This window comes from Aspergillus japonicus, assembly GCF_003184785.1.
Source record: "Aspergillus japonicus CBS 114.51 unplaced genomic scaffold BO86scaffold_2, whole genome shotgun sequence".
Classification (NCBI taxonomy): domain Eukaryota; kingdom Fungi; phylum Ascomycota; class Eurotiomycetes; order Eurotiales; family Aspergillaceae; genus Aspergillus; species Aspergillus japonicus.
Window position 1 is genome coordinate 123,231 of NW_020291639.1, and position 15,521 is coordinate 138,751.

A 15,521-nucleotide genomic window follows, 5' to 3' on the forward strand; every position below is an offset into this window, starting at 1 on the left:
CACTCCACCACATCATGACACAACCCCTATCGGTAAGTTCAGACATCCTGCGGATCTATCCTTCCGAAAGAATGTGAAATGCGATCGGCTAAACCATGGTGTAGTGTACTCGTTGCCAGGCCAAAAAGGTTTGCTGTCTGCCCCTCTCCCACATGACGACATGCAGCGATGCTCACTCGGTAGATTCGCTGCAACCGCGCCGACCCGCGATGTGACAAATGCGCCGCTGCAGGCGCTCAATGCGCCTATCTGCCTAGAAAACAACGCACCATCAGGCGAAGGTGGCCTATCCTTACTGAAATATCGAGGAAAGAAAAATAAGCTAATGCGACCGCAAATTTCCAGAGCACTCCACGACAGAGATATCCTGCAGGAAATCCTCCGAAGATTAGAACGCCTCGAAGACCACTGTCGACTGAGCCAGAATGTCACCGAGGAGGTCGAGAGCCACCGCTCGATCTCCGTGGACTCGGAGACCATTTCATCCTCCGAGTCCTCCGCGACCGACTCTCCTCAAAGTGCTCAGTCGCCCACGGGCCAGGCAATCGTGCAGGGCCTGCTGGCGCGCGTCAAAGACGATCGCATTCGGTCCCGTCTTCAGTCCCACGTCTTCTGCGCCATCGATAAGGTCGGGTCGCACTTCTTCGAGAATCCCCGCTGTATGAGGGCGATGGATGCTGCCATCGCCGGGATTGAGCAGCTCGAGACTACGCCGCCCGATCCCAGTCCACTTTGTATTCCCAAGGAGACCGCGAAGAAATGGATCAATCGTGAGTAGGCCTCCTCATCCACGAGAATTGAGTTGGTGAAGACGCTAGCTGACGCTGGGTAGAATATTTTAACAACTACCAATTCGAGGGCTTTCGCATCCCCCTTGAGAAAGATTTCGTGCTGGCCATGCCCGATCTGATCGACAGTCCCCACGTCCAGCTCGATGCAACCTCGCAAATCATCTACTACAATGTGCTCTTCCAGTCATTCATGCTGGATAGCGAAGAAGTGGAAGGGAGGGGTCGGACGGTTCAGGCACTGTGTGGCAAATGTCTGATGCTGTCGGAGGAGTGGCTCGGCCACATGCAGAACACTACCGCCGATCTATTCGCGGCATTCATGATGGTGTGCATTCTTCCCTCCGCTTCGACTACACGCCACTGACAGAGCAGATGTCTGTGACGCTGGAAAGCTGCGACAGCGATCTCTCCTGGAAGATCTTCAAGGCGGCCTGTCCGGTTGCGCGCGCCCTCGGCTACTTTTCCGTGGACGAGGATCGCCATTATCCCCACCGAAAACCTCCATTGGCAGGAGACTCGCAGCATGAGGAGATCGAGCGCAATCGCATGCGATTCGAGTTCTGGCACATTCTCCGGACCGAAAGCCACTTCCGACTCTCGTTTGGCAAGCCCCCCATTATCGCCGGGGGGTCCTGGGCCGTCAACTTCCCCGATCCCACCATCACCGGCGTGGATCATGAATCCACTCGATTCATCCAGATTCACTTCCTAGCATCCATGCGGCTGACCATCGTCACCATGCGATACTTGGATATCATGGCCACCAACCCCGATCCCCACACGGCCGACTACAACGACACCATGGATGGGCTGGTCGCCGAAGTGCAGAAGATCATGTCAGATTGGAACCCGGTAAGTACTGTGGGCGAGAATGGTTACACATATCTAACCCCAGCAGGAGGAGCTCCTGAGCTCGACTACCAACCGCATTGACACGTGGTTCTGCGTGGATATTCTCTTCAGCAGCTACAAGATGCTTATCGTGTTTTACCAATCGAAGCCGTCTCATCGCGATAGTCATCGACTGCCATATCACACGGTGGACATCGCCCGCAAGAGTTTACTGATGTCGCGGTCGCTCATGGAAACGACGCCGCGCCCGTACTGGGGAATCAGGTAGGTTGCTTCTATTGTTTGGATCGTCCGTCAAGATGGACCACTCACTATCACAGTCTCGTCCTGCTCCACCAGTCCATCCCGCTCTACGTGCTTTGCTACGACATTCTCGGATGCTACGACCGCGAGGACGTTGCAGCAGATGTGGCCTTGATAACGTGGTTCGACGATTACGTCGCAGTCGCATCCAAGGACCGCGCAGAGCTCAAGGCCATTAGCCTAGTGGTGAGAGAGATGACACGAGCCTGCCAGGAGGTCCTGGGGCATTAGCATTGCTACCGAGATCAACATGCGACCGTACTACTGATCCAGAATCACCCCCAACACGTCGTTCAAATTCCCATCCACACAAGTCGCCAGTCCCATCGCCTCCAGCTCCGCCGGTACGACTGCTGTATCGCCCATTCCTACTCTAACCAACCGAGCCCTTCTTTCGCCGCTTTCCACCAACTCCTCGTTCTCCCACCGCAGCACGCCGGGGGTCGACATCCCGACCCCTAACTCCAGAATCACCACCTTCCTGTCTGAGTCCCGCATGAAATCCTCCTTGAAATCCTGCCATTGCTTCTCCCCTTCCTCGAAGGGCGACTCATTGAACCAGTTTCCGGCCCTTACACAAATCCCCATCTTCCCCCCGCAGAACCGACACACCGGGATGAGCCTCTCGTCTGTCACCCTCTGCGTTACCGCATCCAGCCCTCCGCTTGCAACCACCTTCTCCACCAACGGCGCTGATTCGACCACCGCGTCCTCCCGACAATTGCCCAAGCACTGCAGGTAGCGATAGGCGCCTTGCGGCGTCGATAAGACATTCTCATCCAGCCCATGCGCCAGGAACAAGCCATCTGCATTCGACGTGCGAACATGCACCCTCTGGGCATCCATCCCGAACCTCCGCCCTATCCACTCCAACAAAGCAGAATACATCGCCGACTGCGGCCACGTACGCACCATCTGCAGATGCGTGAAATAGAACCCCCACCGCACCTCCTCAGACCCCCAATCCTCTATCTTCATCCCGAAGGTATCGTACAACTTGGCCAACCCCAACGCCCGGAAGGCTGGGAAATGCTTGTCGAAAAGGGTGGTGGAGGTATAATCCAGCCCCGTGGCGGCCGACAGTCCGGCGCCACAGCTGAGGAGGATTGTGTCTGCTTCCTGGAGCCAGACGTGAGCTTGCCGCATTGAAGAGCCTATCAGCTTTGGAGGGCTTCGTAGAGCACCACTGGGCGAAAGAGCGAGAACCCGCTCGTAAGCGACCGTCTCCTTCTCCGTGAAGGTGTTGAAAATCACCCCTGTGATGCTCGTCTCAGGGTGATCCCGCAGCCAAGTAACCACAGTCTCCACGGCCAACGACGCCGCCTCGGCAACAGGGTACCCGAACAAGCCCGTCGAGATCCCGCAGAGGGCGATGGCCTTTCCGTGTTCGGATGAAGGCAAGGACTCGGCTTGCTCCAGCACAGCACGATAGCATTGCTTGAGCTGCGCCCGCTGAATTTCGGTAGGGCAGGACTGCTGGGGATCCAGCTGCGGCCCAACAGTGTGGATGATCCACGGCGCGGGCAGACAGTAGCCAGCTGTGACGATTGCGTCCCCGACGGGGAGCGTGCGGTGACCGTCGTCCATCAGGCGGAAGCACTCCTCTCGAAGGCCTGGGCCGGCCCGCGCATGGATCACGTTGTCGATGCAGCGGTGCGCGGGCTGGAAGCAGCCCAGCAGAGCGGTGTTGGCGGCGTTGGTGATAGCGGTGAGATTGGTCAGGGTGGTGATGTCGCCTTGCCAGAGGTAGAGTTTTGTCGCTGGTAAAGGAGAGTTTCCGTCTGTGTCTATCTCTGGTCGTGTAGTTGTGACTGGAGGTGTAGACACAGTCACTTGGGGTAGAGTGTAAGCATCAACAAGAGCCCTATGCTCCCTTTCCCACAGCAGGACCCCCTCGATCTCCCGCAGGAGCTGAGGGTCAAGCCGCTGCCGCGGATGTCGCACACAGAGTAGCTGTTTCATCAACCGTATCTGCGCCCATGTCTCCATGGTATGAATATGGTCATTCATTGCAACATGGCTATGGTTGTGGCCATGGTGGGCACATGCATGCGAAGGAGACTGGAAATACCGCGACTCGCGGACAAGGGCGCGCAGCACTCGGGGGAGGAAGTCGGCGGTCATCATCCTTATTACTATCGAACACAGGCAAAACTCGAATACATCACAAAATGTGAAAGGCAAGCAAGAGAGACTATCGAATATATAAATCCCCATCCTCTTCAATGCCTCCATCCAACCCAAAATACAGTCCACACATTGGCCCAATCAGAAGCCAGGATGTGAGTTTATACTGTTTACACAGTTTGCATCTGTCACACAAGAGCCAATCATGATTCCACAATCTGCGTCAATTGGAATGGTGCAATTTGCACGGTTTGCACGCGGCCCAATTCCGCGCTTGCTGTGTCAGCGATGCACTTTCTTCATGTGTGTAAGCCTACCCTTGCGTCATATGACTAGAAATATCTGATACTAATATCTCTTCCTCGATGGTCTAACGGTCATGATTTCCGCTTGTCAATCCTGAAAAGGAACAAGCGCGGGAGACCTGGGTTCGACTCCCAGTCGGGGAGATTTCTTTTTGTCTTTTTGTCCGTCGTAACTTTGTCGTATTATAGCCCAACAAGCGATAATGAGACGCTATGCTTTTTTTATTTCCCTTGACAGCGCATCTCTAGACTGTCGAATTATGTCGAAGGAAAAAGAAAAGAGCCATTCGTGTATTTCAGCCTGCTTTGCCTCGCCGTGGTAAGTGTGCATGTTGCCCGTGGGAAGAGATCTGTCCCGCTCCATAGCGGCGTCGACCAGAATTCTTCCCGGGCCGTGTTAACTCTAAGTCAATTCCACTGCCAGAGTAGTGCGCTTTACGATATGAGATTTTTTTTTTTTTTTTTTTTTTTTTTGGTCAATGGAAAAGACTTAAGGCCTGGAGCTGAAGCTGAGGCCATGACAGAACTTCAAGATCTCTGGTAATAGACAGGCGCTTACGCAGTCTTTTAATTCGTACGTTTCTACACTACAACTATATATCATGTCTCGTTGATCGACTATACCCTTCCGCCCCGCCCCGGTGGCCCGTCTGCGCATGTTCGTCATAATTAAAGTGACTTGATTGAGCTACCTATCATGGCCTAACCGGCATATTCTCGATTCTCGTGGGAAGTAGCTCTACCTGACGGACAGGTAGCATGCAAAGAAGTTCCTTGGCATAAGCGGCTGCCGTCGCCGCGGCGTAGCTTTGCCACTTCTTGTTCTTATGCGAATCAGCGTAGTCACAGATCCCTCGGATTGTGAGGCAGGGAAAGCTATCCATCAAGCCTGCAGCTTCCATCTCGAAGCAGATGATCCCCAGAGAGCGCGCGAGCTTGTCCCGAGCCATGGCGTCTTTCATAACACTATTCCCCGACGCGATGAGCCCGCAATGAACCTTGGGGGCATCAGAAGACCTAGAGATACGTTTCAGAGCACGGGCGTGGTCACACTCCGAGCAATCCGCCGCCGTCATCGGGTGTACGTACTCTGCTTCGAACAGGACATCGTCTTCCTCTGGGCGCGTGAACAGAGACATATGCGGATGGCGAGTGATCATATCCTCTAGGTGGCGCCCGAACCGGCTGCCGTTGACCATGTCCTCTGCTTCTAGTCTTGCGAGGGTCGCCAATAGGGCTTGGGGCGGCTTGTTCAGGGCGCCCGTCACCTGAAAGTTCCCATCGGCCATCGCCTTGCCGTAGTCGTATTGGACCACTCCCCCGTACCCCAATTTCGGCTTGCTCACGACGATATCCCCCAGTCGCAGGTTCACCTCTTCGCTGGGGACCCCACCGCCGATTCCCACCATGAGGAAGAACTTGAGATCAGGGAAACTGGCTTGCATATGAGCTGCAACGGTGGCGGCTGACGTCGTGCCGTAGACCCCAGCCGGCAGGCTGGTGATGATCACATTATGCATGCCGATGCTCCCGAAGATGTAGTTGTTCGGATCGTTCCGCTCTGCCGGTAAAGGGCGATGCGTCTCCTCGAGCATTGCTTGCGCGGCAGCCAGCTCCACTGGCAAGGGACAGATCCACCCGATTGCATAGTCTTCACTTCTCCGTGAGCCCGGCGTGGCCGGAGAGGGTAGCTCTACTGGTTCTGCGCGCGACCGCTTGGCCCGTTCATCTTGTGCATGGTCCTCGGACTCCTCGGACTCCGCACGTTGTGCCCGTTTGGCGCTGTTTGCTGGACGACTCTGCGGGGCCACGAGCTGCGCCGTGAGAGTCTGGTTCAAATGCTGGGCGAGGTCGTCCAGGGTGTGAGCCGGATTCGCACACGGGACCACTCTGACCGAGATGCTTGGCTGCTCTGCGTCTGCGATGCGTGGGAAACGGAACCATCGTCGCGATTGTTGCAACTCGCCTTCGATGCGCACGGCGACGAAAAAGGGCTCCAGGTCGTGCTCCAGGACGAGACCCACCGAGACCTGGTCCCGATGGAGAAGGGTCTGATACGGGGATCGAGCCTCCCGGACGATCCACTCCACGCGGCGATGCAGGCCCGTGCTGTCCCCCTCAATCGGCCAGGTGTATGCGCGCAGCGCCCACTGCTCCAGCTCGTCTCCTCCCTCCGCAGCAGGGGGCCGGAATGCCGCCGCGCCCCGCTTCGGGTCCGCCACTTCCCCGTGCACCGTTTTGGGTCCGAAATAACTCGTCACGATCGGACCCAACTTCATCCGGCTGGGATCACCGGGTGGCGGCTTGTCGGCTTTGGTGAAGACCAGCTCGATCTTCGCATTCGCCAGTTTATAGCCAGTCGGCTGGCTGAATTGCAGGCGCAGGTGGAGTAACCAGGCGGGCAGGGTCCGCAGCGTGCCCCATTGTGAGCTGGGCATGAACGAGCAATCAATCCGGACTTTGTCCACCGATTGGAATCCCAGGCTCTGCGGGTGGCTCTGGATCAGATCTCGGGCTTGCTCGCGGTACTCGGCCACCCGCTGTGGCATGGATCGTGAGTAGCGGCTCCACATTGAGTTCCTATTCCTGGGGCCGTTCGACGTTCGATCTCAGTCTTTTGCTCGTGATTGATTTCCCTTGATCGAACCTAATCGAGTACTTACGAGTATATCCTCTTCTAGCCCCGATATCTCGCAATCATATGAGGTTCAGGGATGCGCAGGGGAGGGGAGGCATCTTTAAGCGCCGCCAGAATCAGCGGATAGGGCTAACTCCATCGGGCGATCCCGGCCGCCTCAGCCTTGCCTTGCCTTGCGTGGCTATCAGTTGCAAGAGCCTGATAGGGCTCTCCATCGTAGGTTGCAGCGCATGCGCACCGCCACGAGCATCAATGAGCGGGGTTATGTGGCTGAGCTCAGTCTATGAAGACTGTCCTGGCGCACACATCTCCCGACTATGTTGAACTTGCCGCCCCTTTTCCTGATCAACAAGACGAGCACCGCAATGCCACAGCAGTATCTATCTCTGGGCAGTAGTGAAGCAACGAGGATCCATCTGGAGCTGCCTCTGGAAGAGAATCTGGGGAAAGAAATCGAGTACTTTGTCAGGCTGAGCCGCTTGGGAGAATATGGTGAAGCGCAGTCCTACTTCGATTGTACTTTGAGGCAGCACGTGGACTTCTTTCCGGTCATTGCCGAATATGCAGACATGCTGGTTCAGCAGGGGGCTTTCAAGGCACTGTACCAGTTTGTCGACGGCCGGTTGGAGACTTTAGGCGAGAGACTTGACAACGAGGAAGAACGGCTGCTGCGGCTTCTGAAGGACCTGGCGCGCATATATGTTCTAGGATCCTTGCGTCCAGCCCTGCGCGCGGCGTGGGAGACGTTGGGCTACCTGAGGCGGTTGCAGACCCAAGACAGCCCAAGTGATATCCAGGTTTGCAATCCGCGAAGAAAATATATCTCCGTCTTGTCAGGCTGACAAATCCAAGGTCCACTTGTACGAGACATATCTCCACATCATCACCTTCCTTTACAGTCGCACCCTATGGGTTGGCGTGGACAATGTAGACTGTCCCTTTCTGCCTAGAAATGTCACGTCCATCGAGGTATTAATGCGATGGTACACAGTACTTCGCAACAGTGGCCTCTTCTGGGAAGCCTATCGATCCCTCAAGGCCATCAGCCCACTTCTGTCCAGTGGGCCGGTCCGCCTCTATGATGCATTAATCGATGAGGTTCTCCCAATGGACTCGCCCACTCCTCATCTTTGGGCTGAAGGGATGATCCAGTTACAGTGGGCTCGTTGCAACCTAGACTGTGCTGTCCTACACAGAACCGCCATGAACCAGCAAAGCGTGGCCCTGGGTCTTTACCACAAGGGCAGGGGTTGTCTGACTGTGGCGCAGAGGATTTTTGCCTGCGTCAAGGCCCGGAGTGAGATTACAACCTGGCCGCCAGACCTGAAACTAGTGACTTTTGACTTCGACCTAGCGCACGACAATCTCAACGGTGGCGACTCTAGATTAGGGCCCGCCTCGCTGGATGTACTGGGCGATCTTCTGTTCGAGACGAATGGCCAGAGCAACCACCGTCTGGAGATTCTCGTCCGCCTACGAGCATTTTTCCATGACATGGATGATCCCGGCCAGTGGCGCGATTTGCATAGTATCTTCGAGCTGCTAAAGCGTGAGGGTCACTACGTGACCTTCGTGGGGCTGTGGGATATTATGGCGCAGTGGTCCATGGGGATTCTGGACAATCGCGATCTCGGAGGCTGGGCGCATCTCTCACACCTGGAGTCATGTACGGTGCTGCGCCTCATCCGTCGAGGCGCAGGCATCCGCCCGGATCGGTCCCTGCAATCATTGCTCTATCAGCACAGTCCCCGACTTCGTTGGAAAGACAGGAGCTGGGAGCGTTACTGGCCATATAGTCAGGCGATAAATCCCGAAGACTTGGATCGAGCGTGCGTGTTTGACCTGCCCAGCTACATCGCCTGGGGGCCTAACAGGCCAGATGATCGGTCGCGGCGACTCACAGATCTTGAACCAGGCGGGGCCATGGATTCAAGGACTTACGCCGTTCTCAAAGAAAGGGAGATACGCCAGCTACGTCTGGAGGAGGAGCCCCCACATGGTCTTGGTCCTGCGCGGTCCCAATTGTCGCTGGTGACGGGGTTTCCGTCTCCGAGGCGAAGAATGGCCCCTTCTCAGGAGCAAGCTGCCGACATCACCCGAGAGTTTCCTACACCCCTGGAGATTTATAATGCCATTCCAGAATCTGGGATCTCGCGTCATCACTTGTTCGAGTGTTTTCAGCATCGAATTGGATCTAGGCAAGCCGATCTCGACAGATTCGAGGCCATCGTTCAGAATGTTTCCATCTTTGGAAAGGGGGATCAATTGTTGCGGCCGGGTAGACTGGAGATGGAGTTGTAGGGAGGATGGGCGCGTCGTGAGAAGAAGTCGATTGACTGCGCATGCAGTGCTGCCTGGTTCCTCTGAGAAGTTTGTCCAAGTATGAAATGCTGCATATTCCGATATATCTTCGTCAAGTCAGTCTCTTACAGTTATCTATCTGTTTAACACAATAAACATCAAGTATAGAACATCTGTAGAGAAAAGAAAAAAAAAAGAAAAAAAAAGAAAAAAAAACAGACAGACAGACAGACAACTTGGAATGAACCTTTTTGAAAAAGGAACATAGGAATGATAGCGGCACCGAGTGCTGACGCCAAGGCCAAGTGTCAGAATGATAGATCGCACCATATCTCAAAACGAAAGTAAACGCAAGCCTCCACTACCGAGAGCACAGCAACTACACCACACTCGAACATATAACCTACAGCACTACGAACTCAACCTCAAACCAGACGATATCAGAAAACCAAATTTTGACGTATATACATTTTCACAATCATCACTCATATCGCATTCTATAATACAACCAAGCAAACATCATAAGTCATAGGTCATGTCTGTGTAATGAGCGCGACGAACAAAGGAAATTGTCAATAAAAAGCCAGCAACAAAGGGTCATTAGGGCATCATAAATCATTGGGTATCAGTTCCAGTTTTCTTTCCGGTCCCATTCTCACAAAGAAGTCGGAATGGGCAGCTCGCTGAGCGACTTGACCAGGCCGCGGAGGGCGGGGTTCAGCTCGTCCGCGGCGGCTTCGAGCTCGGTCACGGTCTTGTTCACCTCGCGGCTGAGCTGGCGGATCAGATCGTAGGTGGCCTGCAGGGCGCCGGTGCGGTGCAGCAGGTCCAGGATCTGCGTCTTGCTCTCGGGCGACAGCGGGGCCTCGGCGGCCTTCTGGCGGTAGATGCCCAGGATGACCGTCTTGGCGGCCGGGTCCATGTTGCAGCAGCGCACGATCGGGTAGACGATCTTGCCGTGGTCCAGGTCCTCGCCGCGGCCGAGCAGCCCCAGGTACTCGTGGCGGATCTGGTACCAGCGGCCCAGCAGCTTGGCCAGGGGCTCGAAGTCGAGGGACGAGCCCTCCATGCTGGCGGCCTGCATGAGGCGCACGAGCAGGCGGAAGGTGGAGCCGGAGCGCTGGTCCACCATGGTCAAGTACTCCTGCTCGGAGGGGGCCTGGTAGGTGGTGCGCCAGTCCAGATCCCACGACTGGCCGATGAAGCGGGCCTCGAGCTCCTCCAGCAGCCCGTCCAGCATGCCGGGGCACTTGAGGCTGTTGACGATCTTGGCCACCCGCACGAAGGTGTAGGCGGCGCTGTTCATGCACTGCGCCCGGCCGAACACCTGGTGGGCCGGGGTGCGCTGGCTGCGGTGGGTCGCGTGGTCCTGGATGTCAGCCAGCATGTGGGTCGAGTCCTGCAGCTCGTTGATGATCTGCTTGATGTAGGTCAGCGGGCGGTTGGGGACCTGCAGCCAGACGTTGAGGGCGCCCAGCAGCTCGCTCTGCAGGTCGGTGATGGCGATCGACCGCATGTAGCCGGCCGGAGCCAAAAGGGGTAGCGTGTTGAGTTGCACGACTGGGGCAGCAGGCTCTTCCACCAAAGGAGTCCAGACAGCCACGTCCTGGGGTTCCTCCTCTTCGGGCTGAGCTGCCTCCTCTACATGCTCTGCCTCCTGCTCCCGCTCTTCGGCCTCAACCTCCTCTTCCTCCTCATCCTCATCCTCATCCTCGTCTTCCTCCTCGTCCTCGTCGTCTTCAGCAGTGGCGTCTCCCTCAGAGGAGTGGTCCTCCGCGACGGAAGCGTGCTCACTCTCCTCCTCCTCTTCGCTCTCCTCGATCGTGTCAGGGACAGCGTAGCGGGGGGTGTTCTTGGACCAGTAGTGGATACCGGCCAGGGACGAGCCCAGGACCTCCATCCACTTGCGGAGCTTGGGGGCGAGATCCGGGTTGGCCTGGTAGAGGGCCTCGCGACGCTTGACGAACTCCTGCTCGTTCTGGACGATGAGCTCCTTGGTCTTGGCGACCGCGTCCTCCTCGGACATGTTCTGGTGTTGCATGAGGAACAGGATGACGTTGGCCACGGGGCGCCGCTTGGTCTCGCGCTTCTCCTTGGGCCAGCTGTAGTAGTCGTTGGTAAAGAACATGGTGCGCTCAGCGGCGTCGAGCGCATCTCGCACGATGGCCTGGTCTTCCTTGCCCAGACGGGTGCCATGGGCGAAGCCCATCAGGGTCCAGTACACACTATGACACTTGTTAGGAGTTATTTGGGGTCAACGGAGTCAGCGGCAACTTACTCGATACCGGCGTTGAGGCGTCTGCGAGCCACATAGTCGTCGAGGTTGGCGCAGTTGTCGGCCGTGGGGACCTCGGGCGTGACCAGCCAGTTGCTCCGGTAGCTGTCAATGATATCGTTTCCATCGATCTCCTTCTCCGTGATCTCAGCCACCGCCTTCTCCAGCAGCTTCTTCCGGGCTTCGGCGCGGGGCGACTCCACGTGCTCGTCGGGCTTGTCCGTCGTCCGTCCGTTGGATTTTCCCTGGGCTGTGTCGGGCAGGTTAGCTACGGTCGGTCATGCATGCGTGTGCAGAACGTAAGACGTACCATCATGCAGGCTGCCGAGCTCGGTCAGGTAGGCGACGAGCTCGAGGCGCTCGGGCAAGCATTCGGGGTAGAGGAAGCTGGCGTAGTTGCCGACGGGGCAGGACAGGTAGCTGGTGGGCTCCTTGCCCTCCTCGGCGGCGAGGGTAGCCGTCAAGTCCTGGACGAAACGATCGCTACCGCGTTGGGCGACATGGTCGTACTTGTGGATGCGGGGAACGAGGGTGGTGAAGCAGCCCTGCAGCTGCTCCTCACTGACGGAGAGGGGCTGGGAGTGGGCCCAGATCTCGATGGGATCGTGGACAGTCTGGGTCGGGGAGCTGGGCTCGGACTGCGCAGCGGAGAGGATCTGCACGGCGCTGCTCTTGCTTCTTCTCCGCTTGTGGGATAGGATGTGCGAGTATGACTTGAACATTGGTGTGATGTGGGATGATGCGAGGGCACAAGCCGAACCAGCAACAAAGATGAAAGTGATGAGGGTGATGAACGACCTGTATACCGACCAGGTCTTGGGGTTGCAGTAAACAGCGAATCCACGAAGGAAAGGCAAGATGATGGAGGGAAAGAAGAAAGAAGCTCAGATGGAGCACAGGCCGTAATATATAGGCTCGAAGCTCCTCCGTGCTTGGACCAGGGCCCCTCTTTCCAAGGAAGAAGGAAGCAAAAAGTAGCTAACAACGAGAGGCACTGGGCAAAGTCAGCCCATGGCAGGGCAGAAAAAAATTTTTTTTTCTGTTGTTCATTCCATTCCTCATAGCGATAAGGCCAGCATGGACCTCAAGCTGGTCCGACAAGAGGCGAAGAGAGCATTTGGTGCATTGGGTGTGCATTGGGAGCTTGGGAGGAGGCGAGAAGCTAAGAGTGAATAACTGCACTGATTGGCGGTGCAGGTGCGGCTACGGGTGTTGGATTGGGGTTAGTTAATCTTAGTCAATCTTAGTTTCCCGCCGGCTGCTCTTCACCGCTAAGTCTGCTTGCACTTTTTTTCGATGAAGGTGGTTGCTATCAATTTCTCTTCTCTCTTGCGCCCCGGCCGAGGTTGCTAACCCGCCCACTTCATTGGGCCACCTCAACGCCCAGCCCAGCGATGACGATATCGATGGAGATCGCCTTCATCTGTCTCTGGCAATGGTGTCGGGGGGTTTCCCTGGGTCGGGGGTGGTCGGTGATTACCGATCTGAATGCGAAGGAGGGAAGGTATGAAGTGGGGTGGTGGTGGTTCAGTGGAAGTGTCGACGCGTCGGAGAGTAGTATACTCGTAGTGTGTATAGTATAGGGTAGTGTATGTAATGCAGTGTAGTGTAAAGCATGAAGCCGATATGCTTTTCGCTGGTGACGTGGATACCTGCGATCAACATGACAGCCACTGTAGCAGCACCGGAGGAGGGGAAAGGGTCCTGCGGGTGCAGAAGCAGTAGTCGGTACTGGAGATCATCATCGAAGTGAGTTTTTCTCAGTCAGAAAAAACCATTGTCAAGCATGACAAGAAGAAATGATGCGACGGAGTGGGGAAGGAAGTGGGAGGCAGTGGAGGCAGTGGAGGCAGTGGAAGAAGTGGAAGCAAAGCAAGTCTGAAGTGGAGCGAAGGAAGAGCCGGAGAAAAAACATTGGCCGGTCACGTGGCCCCACTCGCCCACCCGCCCAAACAGGCAGTCTGTCAACAATCCTGCCACCCCCATCTGCTTCTCTGCTTCTCTGCGCGCGCCCTTGCTTTTACCCTCTTGGAGCTGTGCATCGTGGCCAAGGCAACAGGCACTGACTGAGTGGTGCTTGCATCTCAGCCCTCGTTCACGCCCATGCGCCTGGAGGAGAGAAAATTTTCATGGTGGGGCATTCCGGCAGATCATGATACCCCTCTCTCCTCTGGAAAAAAATAGAAAAAGAAAAAAAAAAAAAAAAAAAAAAAAAAAAAAAAGGAAAGAGTGAGGCTGGTACGTAGATGGGAACAGCCATGAAGAGGATTGTAGCCCCTCCTTTGCCAGTTTGCTTATTCTATGGATGGAGCTTACATTAAGCCTACTGCGCTACACCAGCTACAACGAAAGGACGAACTCCCCAGGTAATCAAACACATAACCTGGTTACCTGGGAACAGTGTATCTGGTGTGACCATTGACCAGTGACCACCGGAGAACGACGGCGCATCACCGGAAATAGAACGGCCCCGTTCGGTTCTGCGATAAGCTGATCGCCGCACGATCGCCCGCCTGCATCACTGACCACAGCTCGGTTGACCCCTCCGGCCGTTTCCAATGTATCTGATGCCACTATCCCTCTTTTGACCGCCCGCTTATCGCTGGCAACGCAAGCTTTTCTTATACTTTGGGGCAGGAGAATGAATGTGTTTGTCTACAAACCACCCCCCCCTCAGATGTCGATTTGCCACCAGCGAGATACCCTGGAAGAAACTGAAAAACTCAAAGCGCGAACACGTCGTCTCGAGGTGTCGATCGAGGTTACGCAATCGATATCAAGGTCTCTTCTTGTGCGAACACTGCAGGAAGAGTAGAGTTCAAGCTTGTGTGCGCAGCGCACATGGCGATTGGCCGCGGGCGGAGTCAGGTGCAGGCATCGGGATGCGAAGCGTACGCTTGCAACCCACCTAGCAGGGAAGAAAGAAAACCTAAAACCTTGCCTTGATAGCGTTCGAGGCGATTCGCACTGATGAGGCTTGACTGGAGGAGTGATACTTGGCTTGATGGATGGTCAATTGTGGTGGACAGTCAGGCAATTAGGGCTGGTCGGGATGGGGCTGACAAAGCATGGCCCCAGGCAACGATCAGAGAAGCGGTCAAGGAATGCCTGGTAGGAAGGATTAATGGCCGCCTCGTATGCAGCATCCACTATCTTGCACTCGGAGAATCCACAATGACATTGGTGTCATAGGGAGTGACCTTGGTGTCAGAGAAAGCGGGACCTTGGAGGCTAACAGACTGGTCGCTTGGCCAATTCCGTTGATGTCGGATTCAATGCCATATGCTTCTCTCAGCTTCGTCTCTGTTCTTTGAGTCATGCTCTCACCTTAATCACCTCGATCAACCAAGAATGACTAGACGATACCGCTGTACACTATGGCCGTGCTTTCATGGATGTCAGAACCCGGGGGGGGGTAAGGGGTACAAGGCCTCCTGCTCTCATGCATCCAAGAAACATGATTTGAGACCAGACCAAACAAGAATGACTAGCCAATACTGCTTCACAACCATGGCTGTGCTTCCACAACAGTCGACACTGAGAAGTGTAAGAGCCGCGAGGTCTCCTTCTCGCCATGCCTCCCAGAACCACGAGCTGAGCTCACAAAGAAAGCGCACAACCAACACGGTCACATCCTCAGTGACAGCTTCCATGACAATGTCTTTGTTCAAACCCAGCGACCAGGAGATTGCTGATTGCCAACTCTACTGGACAATCCCGCGACACTCCCCGACAATGCCTCTGTCCTCGCCGCCAATGAGCGACTCTATCAAAAAGACCTCCTTTATGGCAACGGAGTTCTGCATCAAACCCCAGTCAAAGCACACTTGAAACGGAGATTACAACTACAGCTCCCATGGAATGGCTGGTTCGTGACAGACAGTGTCCCTGATATAAAACACTATGCAGCCACTTGCTTGCTCAGGCCA

At 55.6% G+C, this 15,521-nt stretch overlaps 6 protein-coding genes and 1 non-coding gene across 7 annotated transcripts; 4 read left to right on the forward strand and 3 right to left on the reverse strand.

Annotated features, from left to right (window-relative positions):
• Positions 1-2: 2 nt before the first annotated feature.
• Positions 3-2,192, forward strand: BO86DRAFT_72954 (transcription factor domain-containing protein). The gene is made up of 8 exons (XM_025677608.1): positions 3-32; positions 105-128; positions 184-281; positions 346-770; positions 833-1,116; positions 1,164-1,643; positions 1,690-1,907; positions 1,964-2,192. The coding sequence occupies exons 1-8, from the start codon at positions 15-17 to the stop codon at positions 2,175-2,177; spliced, it is 1,761 nt and encodes a 586-aa protein (XP_025532661.1). The 5' UTR covers positions 3-14; the 3' UTR covers positions 2,178-2,192.
• Positions 2,193-2,207: 15 nt separating this feature from the next.
• On the reverse strand, positions 2,208-4,070 carry BO86DRAFT_301521 (ganglioside induced differentiation associated protein; the record flags this gene model as incomplete). Its single annotated transcript, XM_025667497.1, has 2 exons — positions 2,208-3,737; positions 3,804-4,070. The coding sequence occupies 2 exons, from the start codon at positions 4,068-4,070 to the stop codon at positions 2,208-2,210; spliced, it is 1,797 nt and encodes a 598-aa protein (XP_025532662.1).
• A 362-nt stretch (positions 4,071-4,432) lies between these two features.
• BO86DRAFT_t9 lies at positions 4,433-4,522 on the forward strand. Its single transcript has one exon. It is a non-coding gene; the product is annotated as a tRNA-Asp (tRNA).
• Positions 4,523-5,073: 551 nt separating this feature from the next.
• On the reverse strand, positions 5,074-6,927 carry BO86DRAFT_394567 (5'-methylthioadenosine/S-adenosylhomocysteine nucleosidase family protein; the record flags this gene model as incomplete). Its single annotated transcript, XM_025673217.1, has 1 exon — positions 5,074-6,927. The coding sequence occupies one exon, from the start codon at positions 6,925-6,927 to the stop codon at positions 5,074-5,076; it is 1,854 nt and encodes a 617-aa protein (XP_025532663.1).
• A 430-nt stretch (positions 6,928-7,357) lies between these two features.
• BO86DRAFT_384843 (uncharacterized protein) lies at positions 7,358-9,432 on the forward strand. The gene is made up of 2 exons (XM_025670970.1): positions 7,358-7,813; positions 7,869-9,432. The coding sequence occupies exons 1-2, from the start codon at positions 7,382-7,384 to the stop codon at positions 9,315-9,317; spliced, it is 1,881 nt and encodes a 626-aa protein (XP_025532664.1). The 5' UTR covers positions 7,358-7,381; the 3' UTR covers positions 9,318-9,432.
• Positions 9,433-9,972: 540 nt separating this feature from the next.
• On the reverse strand, positions 9,973-12,314 carry BO86DRAFT_301637 (geranylgeranyl pyrophosphate synthase; the record flags this gene model as incomplete). The annotated part of the gene is made up of 3 exons (XM_025667501.1): positions 9,973-11,542; positions 11,596-11,842; positions 11,903-12,314. 3 exons carry the CDS (start codon positions 12,312-12,314, stop codon positions 9,973-9,975), a joined length of 2,229 nt encoding a protein of 742 aa, XP_025532665.1.
• A 2,375-nt stretch (positions 12,315-14,689) lies between these two features.
• Positions 14,690-15,519, forward strand: BO86DRAFT_73034 (uncharacterized protein). Its single transcript, XM_025677609.1, has one exon. It carries the CDS (start codon positions 14,875-14,877, stop codon positions 15,421-15,423), a length of 549 nt encoding a protein of 182 aa, XP_025532666.1. The 5' UTR covers positions 14,690-14,874; the 3' UTR covers positions 15,424-15,519.
• The last annotated feature ends 2 nt before the right edge of the window (positions 15,520-15,521 follow it).

Excerpts from the sequence above, each read along its gene's own strand:
- BO86DRAFT_73034 (XM_025677609.1), top strand. The coding sequence starts at position 14,875 with ATGCTTCTCTCAGCTTCGTCTCTGTTCTTTGAGTCATGCTCTCACCTT.
- BO86DRAFT_384843 (XM_025670970.1), top strand. The coding sequence starts at position 7,382 with ATGCCACAGCAGTATCTATCTCTGGGCAGTAGTGAAGCAACGAGGATC. Across the intron at positions 7,814-7,868 it reads ACAGCCCAAGTGATATCCAG|GTCCACTTGTACGAGACATA; the intron begins GTTTGCAATCCG and ends GACAAATCCAAG.
- BO86DRAFT_72954 (XM_025677608.1), top strand. Across the intron at positions 771-832 it reads CGCGAAGAAATGGATCAATC|AATATTTTAACAACTACCAA; the intron begins GTGAGTAGGCCT and ends GACGCTGGGTAG. Across the intron at positions 1,117-1,163 it reads TATTCGCGGCATTCATGATG|ATGTCTGTGACGCTGGAAAG; the intron begins GTGTGCATTCTT and ends CTGACAGAGCAG.